General features: G+C 42.3%; 1 protein-coding gene across 1 annotated transcript in view; it reads left to right on the top strand.

Moving 5' to 3' along the window:
* The first annotated feature begins 3,196 nt into the window (after nt 1-3,196).
* SH3RF3 (SH3 domain containing ring finger 3) overlaps nt 3,197-21,665 on the top strand; it is a 120,237-nt gene continuing 101,768 nt past the window's right edge. Inside the window, exon 1 of the mRNA XM_039714497.1 lies at nt 3,197-3,316. Within this exon, the coding sequence (XP_039570431.1) occupies nt 3,308-3,316 (9 nt within the window). The 5' untranslated portion in view covers nt 3,197-3,307. The remainder of the gene's footprint in view (nt 3,317-21,665) is intronic.

Genomic DNA, 21,665 nt, shown 5'->3' with positions numbered 1-21,665 from the left:
CAGGAACTGCTGTCCTCCCCATCCTGGCCCCCACCGCAGGAAAAATCAGCTTGGCTTGGGGCTTTCCCTAAAGTGACCAAATCTCCGTGGCTCTCCAAAAGGATCAGGTTCCTCATCTCCATTTATCAAAGGCAGTCAGATGAGTGAGTCAGATGAGTCAGTCCTCTCCTTCTCTACATTGTTCTGCATCAGGGTAATAATAACATTTCATGGGGCAGCATAGATGGTGAGGAAAGCGTGATGAACTGCTGCTCATATTACAGTGGGTGTGGGGATGGTAGAATGAGTGCTGGTGGGGGACTTTCCCACAAGGTATCTCCACAAGGTTTCCCACAAGGTATCTCCACAAGGTCTCTCATCAATGAGGCACTGCTGCTGCTTGGGCTGGAGGCTCACACACACCTTTACTTGTTCACACTGTTCTAAACCTACCACTCTTGTTTGGCCTATGTCCAGTGCAAGTTCCCAGAATTTAAAGACTATGAGCTTTGTGAATGACTAGCTCTTTCATGTAGTGGACCCATACTGACTCTTTTAAGCCAAGTGATGCAAGTACAAAAGAATGAACATAAGGAAAGAAGAGGTGTGACAGCGTCCTTCAGCTACATGAGGGTAGGAGGTTGCAATAGGGCTGAGGAGAGGTGGCACTTTGTTCTGTCACGTTTCCTGGGGCAGAAGGAAATGCCACTCATTGGTTTTGTCTGGTCACTGTCCATTTGTCTCCATAGGTATTGTTTTGACCAGGAGTGTTGAAGTGTTAAAGTGTTTCATCCAAGCATCCTGCTGGACTGTGCTTTGGCTCTGTCACAGGGTGGTCTTGAAGCACACAAATTTGGTACTTTTCAAAGGAAACAGTGGGAAGATGCAATCCACCGCACATCATGCCCCCCAGCTGGTAAAGGACATTTAGGCATGGCTGCAGAGTGGAGACTTGTGTGAGGTAAAGCTCACAAAGCTCCTACAGCATGGTCCTTAGGTCCTCAGCACCAGCTCTTCCACTCTGACAGCCCACTTCTGTGACTCCAAGCCATGTGCTGATGAAGGCAGACACTTCCTCTTCCAAAGTGTCCCCATGAACTTTTGGAGCATGCAACAGATTTGGCTGAGTCTTGCTTTTCCAAAGGGTGAAAGTCAGATCCTTCCAACTTCTTGAGGAGTCTGGGAATTATAAACCCAGTAATGGGGAAGTTGATCTGCATTTTTTAAAAATCTTTGGTTTCTTCTGTTGATTTTTTTTATCACCCAAATATATACATGTAACATTTGAGTCTACAAAGTAGAATTGATGGGTACATAGACCTTGTCTGTTACTTTTCAAAAGCTTGAGCTATTTAATTCTTCTTAAAATAAAAATAGAAGTGGTACATTTTACACCAGCTGACAGAGATTATTTTTTTCTGTCCAAGTCAAGTCAAGAACATAAATGTTAATTGCATTCATGTATGTTTCCCTGCTATGACGTTAAGTGAGGGCGGAATAGGAAGAACTTCTTTGGCAGAAAGAGAATTTTCAGCCTGTGATTAACATAAATCAGGATTTCAAATCTGGGTGGCTCCCAAGTGAACCAATTAAAGCATCACAGATCCCTAGATCACCCTGTCTTTCAGACTTCCAAGTGGAAATGCAAATAAAACCGCAGCATGGGTCAAGGCACAGCATTTAGAAGAGAACTGAGCAGGAGGATTGGCTTTTTTGTCCAGCTGAAGATAATTCTTGTCACCCTCACACTGAGCTTCACCTCGCTTCCTCAGTAAAGCTCTCTTTGAATGTCTTGGGCTACTTCCATGAGTGAGGACAGCCAAGTCAACCCTGCTGTGATGAACAGGTCACCAGCTAGTCCTACTTGCCAGGGGATGCCCATCACTCTGAAAGTCTCTTTACTGTTTTGATTTTCCCTACCTCTCCCTAACTTTTGTGATACGCTTCAAAACTTACATTGGAAATCCATCCTGTCCAAAAGAGTGGCTTTCTAAACCAACTCTCATTCAGCACGGAAAATTAAGTACAGTGCAGTCTCAAAGAAGTATTTTAAATTCAGCTGTGATAGAAATGGAGCATTGTAAAGGTCATCACCTTAAGGAGATTTCAAACCTCAAATTGGTTGAAAATATGTAGTAAATGTTTCCTTAAAGTGGAGAGATCTACTGCAGTGTGAGTGAAAACAGCACTTGAAACCTTTGACTCAGATTTCAAAATTAGGACAAATGTGTTTGCTGTATCCCCAAATTAATGCTGTGTGGAAGTAAGAAGTAAGTTTGAAACTGAAACAGAGCCAAGGCTGGCTTTGGAGTAGTTTTATTCCACAGCTAGCTGTAGGCCTTCCAGTTACTGAAAAACAAATGTGGCATGCTTACCACCTTTTATGTGATGGGGAAAGTGACCACCAGGAGGAATCCTGGAAATATTTCTAAAGCTGGAAGCACTCAAAGATGTGGAAATAATTACTGAAGTAAAAAAAAAAAAAAAAAAAAAAAAAAAAAAAAGAAAGCTTGGCATACTCTCAAGGAATTAACATAATCTTTCTCAAAACTACAACAACCAAAAGAACCAGGAATGAGGAAAATTTGGATCCTTCATAACAAGAGACAGCCAAAGCCCTCAGAGCACATTGGCTGCCCTGAAAGCATATTTATTCAGCTTTCAGCAGATGATTAGCAGAAATGAGACTTAACAGGGCAAAGATCCTCAATGTAGGATCTGCCAGGAGAGTTTGGAATTTGATGTTAAACTGGAAGAGAAAGAACTATGCTTGGTTTAGTATGTCATTGAACCATTCAAAAGTTTGTGCTTTGAGATATCTTGAAATTTTTCAGATTTTGAATCTGAAAAACATTTGCTATTCTTTTAGTATGACTCATAAGAACAAGTCAGATGGATAAAGAGGAGTTGATTTCATATTAGTGTCGGTTTTGTGTGGAAGTGTATTCAGTAGATTAAATTCTTGGAATGGATACAATAACTCCATACCCTTTTTGTTTTAGGCTTGTACTGTTATCTTCAGAAAAACAAGATTACTTTATTCCCTGGGAAAATGTGTCTACTATCATCTTAGACTGGTACAAATATTTCTAGGAAAGGAATAAGGACTTGAGTTTCTTTTTGCTTGACTGCAGAGTGCTCCTTTGTTCAGCTCTTTGTATGTTTTGTGTTGCATTTAAGACTTTTTTTCTTGCTGCTGCTCGTGGGATGCACTGTGCCTATGGCAGTGCAGGGCTGGCAGTTCTGGGGAGCACCTGCTGCAGCCAGAGCAGAAGCCAGCCTGTTGTCCTCCTTGGGATGATCCTACTCTTTCAGCTTGCATGTAGCGATGGCAAAGGTAAGCCAGCAAATCTCCATAGAGAAGTAGCAGTTAAAAGTACTTATTGATGGCTGCTTTATTTATATGTGTCTTCAATGCCTCAGGTTGAATATTAAAACTAATTTTAGGAGAGGGAAAATTTAAAATTTTAAAATTTTAGGTGATGGAATTTTAAAATTTTTTACATTCAAAATTTAAAGAATTTTAGTGAGAGTGTTGCTTGCTGTAGTCATCCAAACTATTTTTCAGACAGTTCTATGTAATTTGGGGACTCTAAAGTGGCTAATTTGGTTTTGTGATGTTCTCCACTCTGTACACATACCAAATTCTTACATTGTTCCTGCTTGTACCTCATAGCTCTTCCTTTTTGTCATTGCTGCTGGTCTTGTGTTTAGGAGAAGTGGTGATGTGCACTACAGAAAGTGCAGCAGTGTTGGTGAAAAGCTCCACTGTTGCCAGTGTTGTTAAAAAGCTCCACAGCCTCACCATGTCACAAGGGGCATCTCACAAGGCTCTGGCTGGGCATTAGCACTTCCCCTCAGGTGCACTCTTCTGAGAGCCCTTGCAATGGACAATTCCAACCAGAAACTGACAATGCCTGTCCTCAGTGCTTCCCAGAAAGAGGTTTGACCATGTTCACGAGTGAGCCTTCATGCTTGAATTTCTTATGAGGGGTACAAGCAAACTGCTTTCTTTTTAGAGCAAGGATGTGTGGCTCTGAAATGGTCATTTTTATCATCCCAGCAGAGCCAGCTGCCCCACAGATATCAGAAATATAAAGTAGGAATGAGAAGACCAAGGTAAACAAACACAAAGGAGCAAAGAAATGTGTTTCCTATCTGGAAATGTAGAGTGTGCTATGGATAATACAGGTAGGAAAGGTCTGTCGCAAGATCCGTAGTCCCTGGGCATATTTCATTCATGTGAATGGTGCTTACACAGCAGATAATTTGAGCTGGTTTTACCTTCACAGCGTTGACAGAGAAATATTTTCATCCTCTAAAACAGGTCTTAAGCAATAGCCCGATCACATTTCGTGCACAGGGTGATCTGCTCAGGGGTCTGCGGGGTTTCTCGGGTTTCTTGCTGCCATACATATTTGTTATCACAGCAGACGACAGAGTCTGTAATGGAATAGGTACATGACTCCATTCCATCTACAGACACATTTTTGAATTTGTACATTTTTCCTTTCCATCTTCCTGCTAGTAAAGTAGCCACAGATGAATAGTAATACAGGGCATTTAGTATGTGGAAGCAGAAGGTGGATAACATTTCTTTGCTGGGTACAAAATCTTGTTTTTCTTTCAAGGAAGAACAGAGCCAAGCCTGATAATTTTAGACCATTTTTACAGCATGAAGAGGCTTCCTGAAAAGTGCCAATAATAGGAGGTGTTGATCTGTAAACCACAGACCTTGCCCTCAGTGTTCTCTCTGTGAAGTGCTGAAACCCTGGTATCAAGTGCTCTTTACATCCACCACATTTTTGCTCACTGCTGTTGTACTTTAAGTATTCCTTGAAAAAAACCAAAACAAACAAAACAAACAAAACACACACACCACAAATTAACAAAAAACAAAAACAAATTGCCCAAAAGAAACAAAAAATCATTACCACACCACAGTATAGTTAGATCAAAGGGGAAAAAATTCTAAACTTTAAATTCACGTTACTTGAAAAACAGATTACAGAAGTGCTCCAGCCCATGTGTCTCACAATAGGCTTTCTTTTGGATCTATTCTAAACCTCTCTTCCCACATAAGGGCTCTCTTCTCCATCCTCCTCTGTTGCCATTTAATTTAATAAATCATCAGAGCAAATGTGCCATGTAAATTGAAATATGCAGGAGGAGTCATATAGGATGAGAAATGATGGGGATTATCACAAAAGAAGGAAATTCTGTAAGTAAATACTGGCCTCTTTAATACTGACCATTTTTTGTGTGTTTTGAAAAATCAGATTGTGCTTTTTTCTTTCAGTGAAGAGAATCTCTTGGACTGGAAATGAAAATTGTTTACTTCATGAGATGAGACTTATTAGCACTTATAAATAGTAAACAGAAATAATTTTCTCCAGTATTTTCTTGACTAGAGCATAAGATGAGTAGCTGGGGTTTTTAACTATTTCTGTTAACCAAATAAATTTTTACAGTTAATGCATGCGCTGTGAGATAATTTGTTTTTCAGCAAAATTTGCTGTCTCCTCGTTAGACAGTAAAATCACTGGTGGTGTTTCACCACTAAAGCAGACATGTTTTATCTACTCGTATCCCTAAAGATGTGAATTAAAATCTTTTTGATTTGTAAAACTATGTTTGTATTTTTAAAAATACACTTACAACACCAAATTTGATTAAAGAGGGAATTTGCCACTGGATTTTGCCTGTGCCTGTGGAGAAGAAATGGCCAATGGACATGCCTATGTCATGGCCTTCAATGGATTTTCCTCTTCACCAGAGCAGGAGCAGAAGGCTGCACTAGCTTCCAAGAGCTTAGTCTTTTATGGAAGTTGAAAACTTTGAGACTCCTGATGGATTTATGAGACATGACACTAGCTGGGAAGAGGGCAGCATTTATGTGAGGAATAGTTTACGCTATCAATCTCATCATTTATTAATCTTTTCAGATATTTCTGAGCAAAATGCACACCATGCTAATCTGTTTCTAAGTGGATAAGGAGGCATGGGGGCTTGGCATGTGGTCAAATCACATCATCTCAGCAAGTGATTGCCCTTCCTTGAGATGTCAAATGGTGCCTTAACCCCATGACTGGGTGGGCTGGGAGCTGGCAGGGAGGACCAGGGAGGCTTCACCAACACAAATTAACTCTTCAGCACCAGCCCCTGGCAGCACCTGGTCCTGTCCTGTAGCTGTACCTCAAGGGGCCAAGAGCAGCAAATTTTCTGAAGCAAGTCAGAAACTGATGTCTAACCAAGTTATGAAAGGTGAAGCAAAATAGTCCTTCTTCCTTGGGTGACAATTTAGGGAAACAGTGGGGGACTAAAAGGACTTGTCCTCAGTGCATCTTCCCTTTTAAATAAAACTTGTGCTCAATGGCACACCCATGGCATAAACAAAAGATGGCAATGAAGATTTATGACCAAATTTTACAAACATTATTAAAAAATTATTGCTAGATACTGTGTACACAGAACACTGAAAAGGAAATCTATTTTTATTAAAGTTTGGAATTTGAAAGTGGGAGATGCTGCCAATAATTTTTCTAAAGTCTGATTTATAAATGAAGTGCTAATGAATAATTCCACAAATGGAACTACATGGAGTAAACCAATGAGGCAGATTTTTGTGTTGCTGGTACAAGAATAAATCTGAGTGAGTAAATCTGCTGTGTATTACCAGTATTTTTCATAGTTGGATGTGGAAATATAATTTTGTACAATATTTAAAGAATGTAAGAACTTGGTACACAAGGACCAAGTGCTCTCCCAGTTGCAGGAGCATCCTTCACAGTGCTGGTCCTCCAGGCAGAGTCTCACAGGGCATGCAGTGGTCTACACTCTGCTGCTGAAGAACCTTATTAGGATTCAGTATTAGCAGGGCATAGCAAAATTGCACCTAAATTCCCTTTCCCAGCCCTATGGAAGAACTGTTGTTTACATGAGTGCCTCTCCCTCTGTCTTGGCTCCTGGAGAAGGTGGAAGCTGCCTGGCCTTGAAGGTAGCAGGTATGGGCAGTGCTGGCTGCCACCAAGGAGCCAGGGCTGGAGGACAGCACCTTTCTGCCACACAGAGGGGCCAGAGGGTATCTCCTCTTAATGCCAATTAGAGCTGCACAGTGTTTGCTGAGGGAGGGGTTTATTACCATTGGTTAAGTTGTTAGCTTAATGAGATTAGACAAGATCTAATGAAAGAAGACAAGTACATAAGGACTTTGTAGTAGTTAAACTGCTCTGCTCTGGGATTTTCTGGGGCTGTGACATGGCATGCTCTAATAGCCTGTTCCCTGTCACATTGTCCCATTCCCACAGGTGCCTGACTGAAAGCTGTCATATTGTCAGCACTGGTATTTCCCCTTGTACTGAGCTGGCAACGGGTTGTCAATCCAATTTAACTGGCAGTCCTACATGTACATGATCAAATGATGGCATCCTTTAATAAACCCTGAGCTGTGCAGCCAGCGATTCATTCCTGACAAATGGGTCAGGACGGCCCTGCTATCCAGTTTACCCAACTCCCAGGGCTCCTTAGCCAGGGTAGGGGCAGCAGCAAAATGACAGCTTCCCATCACACAGATAACAGTGAGAAAAACTCAATGGAAACCTGTACAGCTAATGATGGCAGAAATGCTGGCTGGGAGGGGTAAGCAAAGTTCTGCAGCTGAGATGGGGGGTTGGTCAGGAAGTCCAAGAAACAGCAAATGCCTCCTGCACAAATGAGCATTGGCCGCCTCACTGTGGAGGATGAGAACAAAAACTTGCTCATCTTCAGCATCTCCAATGCACTTTTCAAATCATCTTCCAGACTTGGCTTCCTGAGACATTCAAAAAAGAGGGAAGGTGATGCTGTAACTATACAGATCGGGAATCATTTGGTAGCCATCAGAAATCCAGAGCAGGTTACCCTGAGTTACTGCATTTTTAGGGAGTTTGGTGTCAAAGGCACCTCTGGTTTATGACTAGATGATGACAGAATCACAGAATCATTCACATTGATAAAGACCTCTAAGATCGTCAAGTCCAACCATTTTTGTAGTACTACCATGTTCACCACTAAACCATATTCCCCATGCCACATCCATATACTTTTGAACACTTACAGGTGTGGCGTTTCCCTGGGCAGCTAATTCTAATATTTGACCACCCTTTCAGTGAAGGCATTTTTCCTATTTCTAGTCTAAACCTCCCTTGGCACAACTTGAGGCCATTTCCTCTCTTATTGTGAATTCTGGAGGAATTCACAATAAATTAAAACTAAATGCAGAGGGGAGTTTTAATATTGTGATGTATTTATTTTTTTCAGGAGGAAAAAATCATTACTGTGTTGGGCCAGCCAAAGATATAATTTTTTTGAACCTTTTTAAAAAGAGACTGGGGAACTGATAGGTGCCCCATGTGCCTAGAATCCCCTTGGAGAACTGCATTAAAATAGACAAGACATTGCAAGAAGGTATTTTCTGCTATGCCAAGAGGTCACCACAGCTTAATTAATTAGAGTTTCTCATTTCTCAAGCACAGAGTATCCAGCTGTCTCATGCCCTCCCCTCTGCAGATGTCATATGTGTCATGTATTCAGAATTTATGTCAACATTTGCCATCTCATTGAATGCCTCCATCCTTTAGCCATTGTTATTTGCTGCCTCATATTACCAGTCATTCCCATTAGCACTATTAACACCAGAGCAGGGGGAGAATTTGTTTTGCATAAACACCTTGTGCTGACCTTCCTTGGAGAATTTCCCCATCAAGGAAAGACTCTCTACAGATGTCACACTACTGTAAGGATCTGTGTTGAGGAAGTGGGGAAAGGATGTGAATCAACTAGGAATTCACACTGTACAAAATCTTTTCTTTTTCTTCCTTTCAATGTGCAGTCCTTTATCTTTTTTCCTTAATGGTATTTTTGCTGGAATACTTTTTGCAGAACAGAAGACTGGAACTCTTCAAAGCTGCAGTGCCAAGTGTCTCCTCTCCCTCCTATTTCAAAATAAATCATTCTCCTGGTGGTAATGAGCAATACAGAAAAATGCAGGCAGTGAGGATTTTGCCAGGGAGAGAGATTTGTAGTGCTGTTCTTTGGCTTCTATGCAAAGTTCTATTTAATGACACTGCCACAGAAGGAGTATTATATTATCTGTCCCACTGCTCCAGCCTTCAGTCTCCGCATTGTATAAGCACACTGCTTTTTTACATTTATAAGCAGCAAATGATTCCAGAGAAATTCCTGTTCCAGCTACAGACCTCAATAGACCACAACTGTGTCATTACCTCACCCTGCTGGGGCAAGTCCTGGCCTGCAGCTGCAGAGGGTCTCTGCCAGCTGCCCTGGGAGCTCCAGCTGCCCTCCCCGGGAGCCTGCACAGGACGAGGGAGCTGTTCCTCCCTCTCGCAGCAAACCCAGCATCATGGGGCAGCAGCAGGGCTACAGGCACCCTTCAGAGCTCTGGAAACCCTACAGGGAACAGGAGTCGTGGGGATATGGCTGCTCCTTGGCTCTCTGTAGTTTCAGGGGGAACCTGGACCCATTAACCTGTCACTACTGATGCAGTGAGACAACCTGCACCCAAAGCAGTCTGCTGATTCCTAATCTTTGGTGTGTTTTCCTGCTAAATATTTCTTGATTTTGGAGGGAAATTTAGGGGATTGCTTTTTCTGTTGGATTAATCAGGCTATTTTGACATTCAGATACAGTATAAACAGGTTTTTACCTTGGAAATCTGGAGCTTACAAGAGCTAAGCTTTTTTTTTTTAACAAAATTAATTTTATTTTACGGTCAGAACAAAATATTTCTGAAGGTTTCTGTTTCTCACAAATTGCTTGAAAATGCCAGCTTTGATTTGGGCAGAGTGTGCTGAACTAGTAATTTTCATAAATAATCTCGAAAACCCAGTCTAGTTAGCAGAACCCCATGCCTGTCCCACCAGCATGCCTTGACCTCATTCTGAGGGGCAGATGAGACCATTTAACTGCGTTCCCAGCAGTTTCTCCCTGGTAAGATAACCACGCTGGGCTGGGCTGTACTTCCCTGGTGCAGAAGCTCATCTGCTGGGAGCACAAGGAGAGCACATGGGCTGTGTCCCCCTCTTGGCACAGCCATTCATTCACAAAGATCAGTGTAAACCTGGGCTGAGCTGCAGCCAGGAGTGGGGATGGAAGTGCCCATATCCTGTTACCGAGTTCCTGAGCTGCTTAATCCCTCCAGCTGAAAGCTGACCTGCAGCAGATGCTGTCTCAGCAGCTTCCAGGAGTCAGAGATGTCCAGCCATGGTATATTCAACATATAGGTCCACTTTCTCTGCTGGTGTTAGTAGCCCCAGCTCTAGTGACACCACCAGCATTATACTGAATCATGCCATAAATAAGATCAGGCCCTAATTATCTGAATTTGCCACGGCTCATGTTTCCTGTGACACAGAGGCAGATTTTTGAGTCAAGAGGCCCTTTGTTAACACATGCCTGCATTTCTCAGCATCTGATGTGCCAAAAGTAAAGTGGCTCTTGACGTTTATTTCCTCTGAGCTGCCTTTTCAGCAGTGGCTTAACCTTGATTTACAGTACTGTCAGTGGATCACAAGGCCCATCTACCTGGGAGTTTCAGGGAACTGCTATTTTTGGAGACAGGTGCCAGCTCTCTTTTGGTCAAGTGTCTGTGGTCGACACCATAGTGGCCAACAAGCTTATTCTGGAGACACTTGCCTGAGGCTCTGGCAGGGCTGAAGGATCCTTTCAGTGACACCTTCTTCCCTGGAGAAGATACTGGCCAACAAGGCCTCACAGCTCCCCCATCTCAGATGAATATTCACATTTCTCCCATCGCTATCATTTTGGGCTTTTTGGCAGGAGATGAATGCACCTTAATGCTCTAATAAATGAAGATACTATCCTTCAAATCTGGCAAGGAGGGAAGGCAGCTTTATACATGAGGAAAGTGATGTTTATGTTAATGGTCTTCCAATTAGCAAAAAGCAATCAAGTTTTCCTTGATTTTTACAATTCTTCATTTGGGGTTAAAGGCGCTTCATTTTCCCAGCAGGAGACCTGGAAAATGTGGCTTGCTTTGGCATTTCAGCAGCATTTTCTGGCACATGTGGGATTTATGGCTGGCTTGATGAAGTTAGAGCTGGCACAGCTTTTCTGCAGGTGGAACATTTGAGCAGACAGGTTTATACAACTATGAAGAAGTGCATCAGACTGGAGCAGAACTTGATTTAGAGGAAATCTGGGGAAGGTGGAGTGTTATGAGGGAAGAGAGAAAAATAAATATAAAATAAATTCAAGCACTAGATTAGATGCCATCCTCTCTTTGCTGCTTGCTCACACTTTGGGAGTCTCTGGCATCCCCTAAATAGAAGGCAGGCACTCTAAATCAAAGCAAATGTTTTATCTGTCGTTTCTGACACGACTCAATGTTTTCTTGGGTGGGCTGGCAAATCAGGTGGGCTGTAACCATCTTTCTCACCCACAGTGCTGTACTGAGGTTCCTGCTAGTGTGGTGGTTGCCCGTGTTTCAGAGGCACTGCCAGAAGGTGGGGGTGGCGTGAGGGGAGCCCCGTGTTCTCACCAGCATGAGATGAAACATCACTCTCACATTCACCTTCCATGGTAGCTCAGATGTTGCCACTGTCCACACCTTCCCTGAAAACTGGAACAGTGCCATTGCATTATTTCCAATGTAAATGGGAGCTCTTTAATTCTTGGCTGCATATCCCAGGGCATGGTGAACGTAAGCTGACTGGTGTTTGTTTATGAGTAACACCACGCTCTACCGTGGCTTCTCTTCAATGAAGTTTTATTCATAAGCTTTCTTGGTTGTGGCAGGGAGAGTTTTCTGGTTTTCTGTGATTCATAGCAAGTGAACTTTATCTTTTTATTCATAAAATTCCCAAATGATCACACAGAAATGCCTCATTCCTGCCACTATCCCCCCCAAGAGGTTTGTGTGCCAAAAAAAAGACTTGTAATTGGCTGACAAGTAATTTCCTGATTCGCAGCCATTCCGGATTTACTCAGCTACCAGTCACCCCCACAATGAGAGTTGTTCCCGTTGGAATGGCATCAGAGTATTTCCTTTTGTGTTTTTTTTTTCTTCTGTTCTACAAGTTTAAACCTGCCAGGTGCTGAACCTTAATTCCTGCAAAAGCTATCAATGAATTCTAACTTTTGTCATACAACTGGGTGATGAAGTGACATCTGGATTTCCTATTTTCTGGAAGTGTTAACCCCTTTTGAACCTTAATCTGTAGCAGATGACTATGGCCCATGAATCAGGTTTATTTCTACTGGGTATGTCAAGGAAAGGATCCAGATTGCTTTCTATCCCTTGCCTAAATGATGTAGACACCTCAGCCTAGAAAATAGTGAAGAACACCTTTTGTCCTTAAGTATCTAGATCTCTTGATGCACCTCAGTGTTTTGGCCCAAAGTTTCCAAGATCCAAAGGTGCAGGAGTACACAGCCAATCCTGCCTGCTTGGTCTCTGGGCACACAGCACCCACACATGTGCTATCCCAATGCAGAGACAAGGCAAAGTCTGCTTTTCTCTTTCCAAATCCTGGGATGGACACTGTGTTTAGAGTTCACAGATCTATTAGATGGAGGCCCAGGGAAAGGAGATTGCCCGACTTGTTAAAAATATCATAGCAATTATATACTCACCCACAGGTATCATCCATGAAAGACCCAATCTCTCCATGTGGTTGTGCCACCAGTCTAGAGTACATCTATAGAATCTTGCCTGTGCCTCCTGTTGAATCTGAGGCACAGTCAGCTAGATTAGGGTCAAAAGATCAGCTGCAAGTAGCCTTAGGATAAGTGACTATTTTTGCCAAATCTGTCCATTGCAAAGAAATTCAAGCCTGAAATTTTAGCCAGTGTTACGTAGCAGTGTTACTGGTACTTGCAATGGGCAACATACGTTTTTTATGGAGTTTTGTGAACATAAAAGTTTCAACTGTCATTTTGTTTAAATTAAATAAATTAGCCTTTGTAAGCATTGTGTTTACAGAGAAAGCCCTAGCAATGCCAACCCTGCAGAGTTCCATGTCAATAGGTAAGCAAAAATTACTACTATGTAATTATTTTTTATGTCCCTTTTCCCCCCAGCTTTAATTATGTTTTATTATTTCTTGAGTACAGCAAGTGCTGAAAAAGTATGCATAACTGATTAAAGTAGCCTTGAATGATGTGCTGAGTTTGAGAGCAGGGACACAGGTGGTGTCCCTTTGTGTATCTGCAGGTTCAGCTCGCACCTGCATGGCTGTGCACTGGGCTCTGTCGGCACAGACAGTGGAATGGACAGGCTGAAAACCCTGCACGGTTCTCCCGACCTCCAGCAGAACTGCACAAAGGAGGGGCTTGGTGCAGTGATGTGCGGGAGGCTGCATTGTGTCAGTCATTTGAGCAATTGGCCCCTGGTCTTATCCTTAGCACATACTTAACACATCTTGCCAAATTATGCGGTTGCTTAGTAATGCGAACAAATATCCCCTGGAGATTCAATAACCAAACTCATTATCACTTGTCATGTAGGCCAGGAACTGAATCCAGATCTCCAGGAGTGAATGACTGGTGTGTTAACCTAGTCTCCTACTGCTAAAATAGCAGAATGAATATGTGCAAAGTCAGCTCCACACAGTGGGTAAAAATATGCCCATGGTAGAAACACAGAGAAGGTCTATTAAAAATGATTCTCATTATGTAGATTCCATTATCTGAAATAAGTAGGGGGGAATTTAGTGTTTGTTAATATTATGAAGAGAGACGTAAATGAAGACTGATTTTTTTTTTTTATTATTTACTTTTAATTTTTGCAAACTAAGCAATAGCTGTTCTGGTTAAGTGTTGCAAAGGAAGAGGTTGTTGCATGTGCCATCTTCTGCACCTCAAGAGGCTACTAAACCCTTTTGAAAACAAGACCTTCATCCAGTATCACTCGTGGATACTGTTAGGTGGGTCTACAACACTCACCTCAGCTGTGTGCAGAGGCCCCTGACCTTGCTCCACACAGGTTGCTTTTTAAGAATATGGCCACACTACCAGGGCTCATCACAATGCTGCTGACACTTCCCCAGGATCCACTTCCCCAGCATCCACACTCATATCCCAGTCAGAAATGTTCTCTGCTGCAGTGACATACCCGCTCATCTGGGACTAGCTGGATCACACTGCATTGTACACACTATAAATCCATAATCTGAAATTTTTGCAAGTACTCTACCTCTCTTGAGCAAGTTCCTTCTGGTTCATCAGGAAAATGCAGCGAGTCAGCCAGTTTGCTTAACAATGATTTTTGGCATTGAATCCAGTATTTGTAGATCTGCATACTGAGTACATATGCTGTTGGCTATAAAGATACCACATTTTTTCACTCATAAGAAATCCCAGCTGCATATATGGGTTTTGGACTTAAAAAAAAAAATTATTCTGGAGTAAATTTCAGACCAGCTGCTCAGTGTACAAATGCAAATTGGTTTAATTCATGTAGATAATGTATGCACATCAGACATTGAGGGTGTGTGTGCACTCATAATGATGGAAGTTCAGAGGAGATGCAGACTGATAATTTGCCTGAACGAGGTTGATACTGGCAAACATGGAAGGGAAAACCTTAAACTTTTGTTGTCCTTTCATGTGGTATCTACTCAAAGGTAAAATGGGCGTGATCTCCCTTAAGGAGCATTTTCTGTCACTTCTGCTGGACATCGTTAGTGCCAATAAATTATTTTCTAGAGCTCAGTCTACAGGATCTTTCCACTGCCATCAGCACTTTTCAACTTCTACTGAAATAACCCTGTGGGACAGCAAGTTTGCAAAGTTATGTGCAATTTTTTTGTATTAAAATAGCCAACAATTGTTATAATAGAGACCAAATTGAGGGGATGACAGCATCACAGTAGAATGTTTTGGAACTGGGTTTGATTTTTTTCCCCCTTTTTCAATTCTTCTTGGTACTTATCATCTCGTGGTGACCCAGCCCTCTTACCAAAATTTGCTGAGCTCCCTTCTTTATCAGGAGCTGGACATCAACATTGCTTCTGCTATGTCCTGCTGTTTTCATGTGAAGAAGAGAAAGCTTCTTCCTGCTTTACCATGTGAAAGTCGCAGGTTCTGGTCATTCCTGATTGGCGTTTAGTTCATGAGAAGGATTTGAAGGTGCTTTAGTGTCTGTGGCAAAACGCAGCACATAGGAAAAAAAATGGCTGAGAACCTGAGAAATAAATCTATTACAACATTTCTTTATGATTGCAGAGGACTAGACTCAGAGGCCATGTGGGAGTCCAGCAGTCTCAAAGGGGTCTTCTTTCCATTATTTCTTGACTTTTCTCATATTTGCTCAGATTCTGGATTTACTCATACTTGCTTTGTTCCAGCCTGCACTGCTAGGCAATTACAGCTGAATTATTGTTGTGCTGTAATGGACTTATGCATAATTTCTGAGCACAGATACAATCTTTCAAGTTCTAAATCCATGAAAACATTCAAACAAGGATATGGACAATTCCTTAGTTGAGATTCTGGCAGGCAGGGGTATAAGGTGGTGTAAAGAAAGCACTGGCATGATATGGAAATTAAATTCTCATCCTTTGAAATATAGCAGGGTAATTCCCATCTGCTCAAGTGAAAGATCCACTGTGCTTTCTCAGACTTGGAGCTATCACTTACTGTCATACTGAAATGATGTGTTCAGGGTAGTGATGAGCCATTTGGGGGCTGCTGCTCTAAAAGGGGGTTCTGGTTCCCTTCCGAGCCCTCCCATTAGATGTGAAGTCCCATTGCACTCCTTGTGCAGCAGCACATTGTCCTCATCTCACAGCCAGAGGAGGCAGCTCCGGGAGCTAAATCCACAGACACACCAACCAGCAAGGATTTGCCTGAAGATGGGCTCACATGTCATAAAATTGCACCCTTGGCCACTTCTTTCTCAAAGTCTTTCTTCTAGGTCCCACTGCTGGGAGAGGCCAGGGAGTTGCAGCTTTCTCCAGCAGTTCAGAGAGACACAACTTGACCACAGAGCACTCAATGCTATTTCACAAAATGCACTTACAGACACTTGGACTTCAGATGTGCTGAGTTCATATGACACACATAACTATGAATAGCTTTCTGAAGGCAGTATGATGGAATAATTAAGCATAATGAGCAAAGAAATAAAGCTGAATTGGTTTTGAGGTCATGGAAATTCAAGATGTAGTCTTTTTCAGAGTATCTTTATTTTTTTTTTTTCCAAGCAACACTGAACTCCATACTTCACCTGTGTTTTGCAGATGTCTTGCTTCCATATCAGAGTCACTGTCCTGGATCCCAGTGAGAAGAGTTAGGGCAGGCTGGGAGCCTGAGGTGCTAGCTGAAGGAGGGGAGAGGTAAAGCTAGTGTGCTGATTTAGCTGCTAGGGAAGTGTTGAGGATTGCATGTCTTAGTTCTGCCCCTCTCAGGGGCCAAAGTCTCTTCTTCCTTTTGTGAGATATACCCTAATCCTTTCCCAAAGTTGTGTCTAAAACCTATCTTTGAAAAGCAAAATACTTTTCAGTTTTATAACATGGAGAGAGAAGAAGCCTGTTCCATACAATATCCCTGTGATTGTAGCATTAACCCAAGGTAGAGGCACAGGGGTTCAATTCTATTCTGAAGGGATTTGAAACCATACAGAGAAGAATAAGTAATAAAAATGTATACACCAGCACTATTTTGCTTTGTTGTTAAGTTTGTTAAGTCTTTTTCCATTGCTATTATGCAGTGTGTCTAATTATAAACCATTTCCTTATCAGGAAAAAAAAATATTATCTAACTTATCAGGAGAAAACTATTTCAGTAAAAGCAGTTTATTTCACCAAGTTAGACAGTTACCTTCTTAAACCTGAAAAAGAAATGCCCAGACATCCTGTTATTATTGGTTTGAATTATTTATAACCTGTAGCATTTCACAAGACATTGGAAAAGCAAATGGATCCCATATTTTAAGTATTACTTGGTGGTAAAACATGCATGCAATGCAGTATAGGGTTGCTATCATAGCATTTCCCCCGGTGTCATTTGCCACAGAACTTGAGTGTGCTGCCACCACAGTGACAATCAGGAACACTGTCATTATGAGCAGTGGGAGAGCACTTGATTTATTTACATTCATGTAAGCAAAGTCAGAAGCTGGCCTTGGAAAACAGTCAGGTCATTGCATCTAGCAAGGTGTAAATGCAGTTTTCAAAATGACTGCACAGCTTTGCAAGATGGGGTTTATGAGCTGACTTTGTATCAATAACACATCCATGTGAAATATTTTCCCCTCTGAGCTTTACAGCCCCATATCTTCTCACAGAAAAGCGGGGGTATTAGCTTTGTTGTGCAGCCCTGTAGATGTCAAATGCAGGTGCTGATGATGCAGATGTCTAACTAACTGGGGCAAGATTTCAGCACTGGTTGTTTCCTCCCTGGCACTTGGGTCCTGAGATTTCCTGAGGTAGGTAAAGGTCACCAACATTTCAAAAATTGTACCTGAAGTCAAGCAGTTTTATCGAGGAATCAAGTATTTATCACCAAGACACAGAGACACCAGAAAACTGGGTAGGGAAGTATGGGAATAGTGCTGACATCCACATAGCTGTACATTTTTCCTCCAAAATCTCTGAACATCAGGCACCCCTGATTATGATGGGGGTTTTCTAGCTGGTTTTTCTTTTTTATTTATTGTACTTCATTAGCCAGTGCTTAACATTGGATACTATATAGTCTAGGTTATCCAGAAATTCAAACACTTCTGTCATTAATATCAATCTCTCTGCCAGAGGGCTGGTTACAGCACAAGCCTTTTCTTTTCCCTTTCCTAAAGACATTTTTCACCCAGATCAGTGACTGGTGATTATCCAGTCTAAATCAGGATCCTATTATGTGAGGTAGAGGAGACTCTTTTGACTACTGCTGAAATGTATGTAATAATAATAGCCTTAGAGAGGAGTGAAATGTAGCACAAGCATCCTGTGTGTGTCTCTTTAATTAGAAACCATGCAGAGTTTGAAATCCAAGGTGCTTCCTAACATGTGCAGCATTCATTTTAATCATTCCTCAGAGTGCAGGAGGAAGTATCAATTAAGTTCAGCATGAGAGAAACTCCTGGGAGTGGGCGTAGGAAATTAATTTTTTTAGTAATATTATGAAATTGGGGATGGTGATGATGATGATGATGCCCAGGGACAGCACTTTGAAAGCATTAACCTGAAAAGGCAGCAAGGAGCCCCATACTATGTCAGCAAGCAGCCAAAGTGCTGCAAGATCCTTAAGGCATAAATTTGACCCATATTCAGTAGATAATCAACTTTCCTCTCCCCAAAGGGGATTTGGGAGAACGATATAAAAGCATGATTTGCATTACGAAGCCTTGTATCTTCCTTGATGTTTTCCTTGTCTGCTCCGACTGCTGTTGCTTCCGAACATCAAACTGCACAGAGGTTTGCTCCGGCAAGAAAAAAGCTGAACTGCTCCTAATGGGAGCCCAGCACAGCAGTGGAGGGGCCTTTTCCAGCCCAGAGGAGATGAGGATGGCAGCACTGGAGTGCAAGGCGCTCTTTGACCTCTTTGGCACAGTGGGCACCCCTGCCCAGAGTGCCCAGCACCTGTCAGAGTCAGAGCTGATTAAAGCCCTCCTGGCAGCAGCTGCTGACGTGCAGAAAGGTGCCAGCCTGTCCTGACAGCGGGACTGAGGCCTGAAAGCAGCTCCTAATCATCTGCATGAAGAAAGCGTGTGTCAGTAAATTGCAGCTAATGAATCATTTCAGGGCACGGGATCTGGGTAGGAGAACAAAGTGGAGGCAGGCTGGGGGATGTCAGGGAGCCTGCAGTCCCTCCAAGGAGTGGGCAGGGATTCTGAAAAGTAAGGTCCTCTTTGAGGGAGAATAACAACCACGGGGATACTTCTGATAAACAGGGCTGAAATGCTGTGATTTGAAAGGCACAAATTTTTCATTTTTATTGCATAGCAGATATTTTCATATTGCTAGTCCCAGCAAACAGAGGGAAAATAATTTCTCTAAATTCCTGGCAAGTGGGTCATCATGTACGTTTCTTCAGACCATGAGAGGATGGACACTCCCGATGGGGTCTCACTTGAGAATTTCTCCAACAGCAAGGGGAGGAGGAGGCTGCTCTCACAGTGCAGATGTGGATGAGCTAGCTCCTCTCACACTGACATTTTGAGCCAAGAATATTTCAACATTAGCATCTCCTAATGCAGTTTCTTCTCACTGGCTATAAAACTTGTCCTGGTGCAAAAGAAACCTCCGTGATTTTCATTTAAGTATGAAAAAAGAGCCATAGCCATTTTTGTATAACAGGATTTTTGTGGGCTGTTGGTAAGGGCACGCTGCTGATAAATAAGGTTCAGTTGTAAATATTCTCTAGTGACATGGGAATTTATCCACCTATTGAAGTTTACAACTGAGCTACCAAGGAAACATGTTCTTTAGCTCCACTGTGTATGCAGTCCACGGTGCATTTATCAAACGCCCTGTCAGTTCAGGGAAGGCACGGTTCAGGTAATACTGTGAATACCACCTCAGAAAGTTCTCTTAGAGTACATTTTTTAAAGCTGTCGTATGAAAACTTTGGACAAGTGGAAAGCAGAGGATATATTTTCAGTTTTATAGGGCTGGAATCTGCTCTGTGGTCACATGAAGTGAAAAAGATACAGCAGAAAGAGGTGCTTCTTAGGCACATTTATTTGTCATAAAGCAAAAAAGTAAAAGCTGCATAAATAAATAAAATGTGATGTTTTACGAAGTTGGGGTTTAAATAGGGATTTCAGATCCTCCCCTTCATCAGAAATAAAAATCAAGTCTGGCTTCTCATCCTTCACCCATTTATCCATTTCAGTTTACAGGGCACCCTGACACCACAGGCAGGTTCTTTGGGTGGAGACTTTTCATTCCATTCCCATATCAGAGGGACTTAAAGGTCTTTTATCTGATACTGCCTCTCCCATACTCCTTGGAAACCCTGGCAGTGATCCTGCTCAGTCCCCTGTAAAAAACCATCCCTGTTTCACCCTTCAGGCCTTGCAATACTCTGACTGCCTCAGAGACTCCTCAGCTCTTCAGTAAATGCAGGTGTCCTTATGGAGGAGTAATCCCCACCTGTGTCACCTCAGAAAGCTAATTTTAGAAAATCCTTAATTTTTAAATTTTTCTAGATTGTTTTCTTTGGGCACTGCAGCCTATGAGCTGAGGCTGCCAAAGTGGCTTGTGTTGTTTCAGGCACCAGTTTTCTTAATTCTCAGTGTCTGAAATTATGGAAGAAGCTCTTGTGTAACCTTTAAGTTAACATTTGTGGAAAGGGAGGGAGAAAGAGAGGACAAAGATTTTCCTGGTGTGAATTTATTTATGTTAAAAAAAAAGGAAAAAAAATTAATGAAGTCTCTTCTCTACTGGTAGCAATCCCAGCAAGATTCACCGGAGTGGGGCTCCCTCTGTTGAGCTCTGGGAGCTTTGCCAGATGGTAAATAACAGCTGCCCACTCCAATTGTGGGGCAGCTTCATCTCCAGGCCCTTCTTTACCCCTCTCCCTTCCCTGTGGTCCAGCTGAGAGGGAAAAAGTTGCAATAGAAAAGTCCCAAAAGAGCAGGGTGTGGGAGTAGGACCTCTGAGCTGTGACCTGCCTGGTCTCTGTCTGGAGGAAACCCAGCTCTGATGAGTTGTAGCAGGACTGGACCATAAAGTCCTTCCTGGGGTGGGAGAGGGTTTCTGCTTAGGAAACACTTGAGTCACAAGGCAAAGAGCCAAAAAAGAAAGATGTGGAAAGGCTGGAAAGTAAACCAGAGGTATTGGGCTGGCTAGCAGAGTTACAAAGACACTGCTGGAAAATGTAAGCTATCCCGTGCTTCGTCAGCTTCCACCAGGAAAGATCAAATGAAGCAGTTACAGCAGAGATTCATGTTATGGGCTTTTATGCAATACTTCTTGTATTTTCCCCAAAGTGTTATTTTTTTTCTTGCTGTGACCTACAGCATAAGGAATTGTGGAAAATTCCAGAACTGTAAATGCTGCCATTGTGGAAGTGAAGAAGCCTGAAAAAAACTTCAGGCTCTCAAAACTGCACAGGGAACTGACTTTTACTCATCTCTTTTATTAAAGCAAGCAAGGACTGTTTCTGTTAGGGGGCTGGGAAAACTGGGTCATGGTTCTGACCAAAGTGGTGTCATCTGGGGAGTAATCAATGAGAGATTTCATGTTTATTTAAAGGTTTTAAGACACTTTGAATTGAGGACACAAGGCAACCTTAAAGATATAATGTTGTAGTGCCTTCAATATAAGGAAGTCTTTTTGTGTTTCTCAGCAGCTTCAAGGGAGCTCCTATTTAATTTGTCTCTATTGATGGCTCTGTCAGGCTAAATGTAGCCAACTGTGCTGTCTTTCCTCTTTGAACTGCTCAACTGCTTAGTAGAGTTGCACTGGAAATTTTTTTCTTCTGTTATTTGTTATTTTTTCCGTGTTAACCCACCACCCGTTCCTGAAGCTCAGGAAGTGTTTTGTGGCTCTTGCCCTTGTGAGGCAGTCAGCTGAGGTATATTTTGTCATATTTTGTCTTTACTCAGGAAGCCACACTGCATACTTGGGTTAGAAGTTGTGTCGGCTGTTGGTTGGGATGTTTTGTAGACCAGCTTCTGCTCTGAAGTGTCTAATAGCTTTTGTAAAGGCTATGGCCAGCACAAG

Source organism: Passer montanus, unplaced genomic scaffold, assembly GCF_014805655.1.
Source record: "Passer montanus isolate IOZ18808 unplaced genomic scaffold, ASM1480565v1 scaffold3, whole genome shotgun sequence".
Lineage (NCBI taxonomy): Eukaryota > Metazoa > Chordata > Aves > Passeriformes > Passeridae > Passer > Passer montanus.
Note: the sequence above shows the minus strand (reverse complement) of the source record. Positions and strands in the feature narration are given on the sequence as shown.